The 3,330-nt window shown below is 49.8% G+C and overlaps 1 protein-coding gene across 1 annotated transcript; it reads left to right on the top strand.

Moving 5' to 3' along the window:
- Nucleotides 1-1,490: 1,490 nt before the first annotated feature.
- On the top strand, nt 1,491-2,681 carry Gpr84 (G protein-coupled receptor 84). The gene has a single exon (XM_013032430.1). The coding sequence runs from the start codon at nt 1,491-1,493 to the stop codon at nt 2,679-2,681; it is 1,191 nt and encodes a 396-aa protein (XP_012887884.1).
- Nucleotides 2,682-3,330: the final 649 nt, after the last annotated feature.

Here is a 3,330-nt window from a genome sequence, read left to right as displayed (position 1 = left end):
TCCGGCTTTTTTCTTTTTGCTTATGTGGTGCTGAGGAATCGAACCCAGGGCCTCAAGCATGCAAGGCAAGCGCTCTACCACTGAGCCACCTTCCTAGCCTTGATTTTTAAAATTTTTTATTTTAAAGTTTATTATATTTTCAAACTTTGTTTAGTTATCATGTAAATTGTTATGCTATTTTGTTTTTTATTGACAAGGTGATGAGCTGGGGAGTTATCATTACATAGGTAAGTTCATTTGTATTTAATAATTTTTACCCCATCCCTCTTTATCTCACACTGACCCCTCCCTCTCCCCCCTTCTAGAAGCCCAGATTTTAGTAGCAAAAGCAAAACGAGTAGTTCCAACAGAAGGTAAGGAAGGAAGTGGCTGAGATTAAGTAACTGGGGAGTTTCTTGTTCTTTTAGTCTAGCAGAAAAGGAGACATTCTAGTTCCTGTTTGACCCCTGTATGTCCCCTAACTAGGAAGGTCTCTTTAGGCAAGTTGGGCTTCCTCCATTAGAGAGAAAACAGAAGACTTGGAAGGCTCAGGTGAGTACTTCTGGGGTGGGTGAAGGGGGCTTATTTGAAAATGTATATATGGGTCCCACCCAGTTTTGAGTGAGTGAGCCTAAGGATGTATCTATCTAGCAAGTTCCTGAGATGCTACTGCTGGTCTAGGGGGATTTTGAAAGCCACTGGAGTGGTTGGGCTGTCTCCATGAAGACATTGCTTCCTGTCCTAAGACCTCTCCCTACAAAAGCAGGGTACCATTCCTAACCTGCTCTAGAGCCTCACTTAGTTCAACTTCAACAATGGACTTGGTGATATAATCAGGCACTGAGCCTGAGATTTTGTACTCAAGGTTAGCACTCTACTATTTAAGCCACAGCTCCACTTCTGGCTTTTTTTTTAATTTTTTTTTTTTTGTGGTAAGTTAGTGGAGATAAGAGTCTCATATAAGCCAGAAGTGGTGGTTCACACCTGTAATCTTGGTTACTCAAGAGGCTGAGATCTGAGGATCATGGTTTGAAGACAACCCAGGCAGGAAACCCAGATTCTTATCTCCCATTAAACACCAGAAGTAGTGCTGTGGCTCAGAGAGGTAGAGGTGTTAGCCTTAATCAAAAGAGCTTAGGGACAGTGCCCGGCCCTGAGTTCAAGCCTCATGACCAACAACAACAATAACAATGAAAGACTGGTTTGTTGTTGTTTTATTTTGTCTGTGTGGGGCTTGAACTCAGAGCATGGGCAGCGTCCCTGAATTCTTTTGCTCAAGGTTAGTGCCCTACCACTTTGAGCCACAGCTCCATTTCTAGTTTTCTGGTGGTTAAGAGTTTCACAGCCTTTCCTGACTGGGTTGTCTTCAAACCACGATCCTCAGATCTCAGCCTCCTGAGGAACCACGATGGCAGGCGTGAGCCACGGGTGCATGACTAGCAGCCCCAATGTGGAAGGCCAGGTTTTGATTCCCTTTTCTTCTTCTACTCCTTGTGTCTTCAGCCTCCATCATGTTGACAACCCCGGATGCCAACTTCTCCTGCTACCACGAGTCTGTGCTGGGCTATCGTTATGTGGCTGTTAGCTGGGGGGTAGTGGTGACTGTGACAGGCACGGTGGGAAATGTGCTCACCCTGCTGGCATTAGCCATCCAGCCCAAGCTGCGCACCCGCTTCAACCTGCTCATCGCCAACCTCACCCTGGCCGACCTGCTGTACTGCACCTTGCTCCAGCCCTTCTCCGTGGACACCTACCTCCACCTGCACTGGCGCACGGGTGCCACCTTCTGCAGGGTGTTCGGACTCCTCCTTTTTGTTTCCAACTCTGTCTCCATCCTCACTCTCTGCCTCATTGCCCTGGGACGCTACCTCCTCATTGCCCACCCTAAGCTCTTTCCTCGAGTGTTCAGTGCAAGGCGGGTAGTGCTGGCCTTGGTGAGCACCTGGGTGGTGGGGGTGACCAGCTTTGCCCCGCTCTGGTCTGTTTATATCTTGGTACCCTCCGTCTGCACCTGCAGCTTTCACCGCACTCAAGGCCGGCCATATACCACTATACTCCTGGGTGTCTACTTTGTGCTTGGGCTCAGCAGCGTGGGCATCTTTTATGGCCTCATTCATAGTCAGGTAAGACGAGCAGCCCGGGCGCTGGACAAGTACAAGCTGAAGCATGCCAGCATCCGCTCCAACCACGTGGCTGGGACGGATGAGGCTTTGCCTGGGCGTTTCCAGGAGCTGGACAGCGGGCTGGCATCTAGGGGACCTGGGGAAGGAATTTCATCTGAACCAGTCAGTGCTGCTACCACCCAGACCCTGGAAGGGGACTCGTCAGAGCCAGGGCACCAGGGCCACAGCGAAGTAGCCAAGCAGATGGCAGAGAAAAGCCCCCAAGAAACATCTGCCAGGGCCCAGCCAACTAAAGGAGCCCGAAGAGCTCAGGATTCTTCAGCAGAGTTTGGGAGAGTGACTCAGATGTGCTTCGCGGTGTTCCTCTGCTTTGTCCTGAGCTACATCCCCTTCCTGCTGCTCAACCTCCTGGATGCTATGATCCGGGCCCCCCGGGTAGTCCACATGCTTGCTGCCAACCTCACCTGGCTCAACAGTTGTATCAATCCAGTTCTTTATGCAGCCATGAACTACCAGTTCCGCCGAGCATACGGCTCCATATTAAAACGAGGGCCCCAGAGCTTCCGTAGGCTCCGTTAGAACTCTGAGCCCATTTACCAGAACCAAAGATCACCATCTCTTCCAAAACTGAAGCGGGCAGCTGTTAGACAAACAGATGAAAGTAAGACCTGTGGAATGCCCACCAAACTACCCCTTTCCTCCACCAGTGTTTCAGCCCCAGAATGCCCAAGGAGCCCTACTAATTTGTGTGTGTGTGTGTGTGTGTGTGTGTGTGTGTGTGTGTGTGTGTGTGTGCCAGTACTGAGGCTTGAACTCAGCACTCTCCTCTAGCTTTTTTTACTCAAGGCTGGTGCTCTACCATATGAGCCACACCTCCACTTCCAGATTTTTGCTGGTCAAGTGGAAATAAGGGTCTCTCACAATTTTTTGCTTGGGCTGACTTTCAACTGAGATCCTGAGTAGCTAAGATTACAGACACAAGCCACCAGCATCCAATAAGTCTTTTTTTTTTTTTTTTGTCCATTATGAGGCCTGAACTCTGGGCCTGGGCGCTGTCCCTCAGCTCTTCAGCTCAAGGCTAGTGCTCTACCACTGGAGCCACAGCACCACTTCCAGCTTTCTCTGCTTATGTGGTGCTGAGGAATCGAACCCAGGGCCTCATGCATGCAAGGCAAGCACTCTACCACTGAACCACCTTCCCAGCCCCCACGAAAGTCTTATTAATCAT

This window comes from Dipodomys ordii, unplaced genomic scaffold (assembly GCF_000151885.1).
Source record: "Dipodomys ordii isolate 6190 unplaced genomic scaffold, Dord_2.0 Scaffold155, whole genome shotgun sequence".
Lineage (NCBI taxonomy): Eukaryota > Metazoa > Chordata > Mammalia > Rodentia > Heteromyidae > Dipodomys > Dipodomys ordii.
The sequence above is the reverse complement of the archived record's forward strand: the minus strand, read 5'-3'. Positions and strand labels throughout refer to the sequence as shown.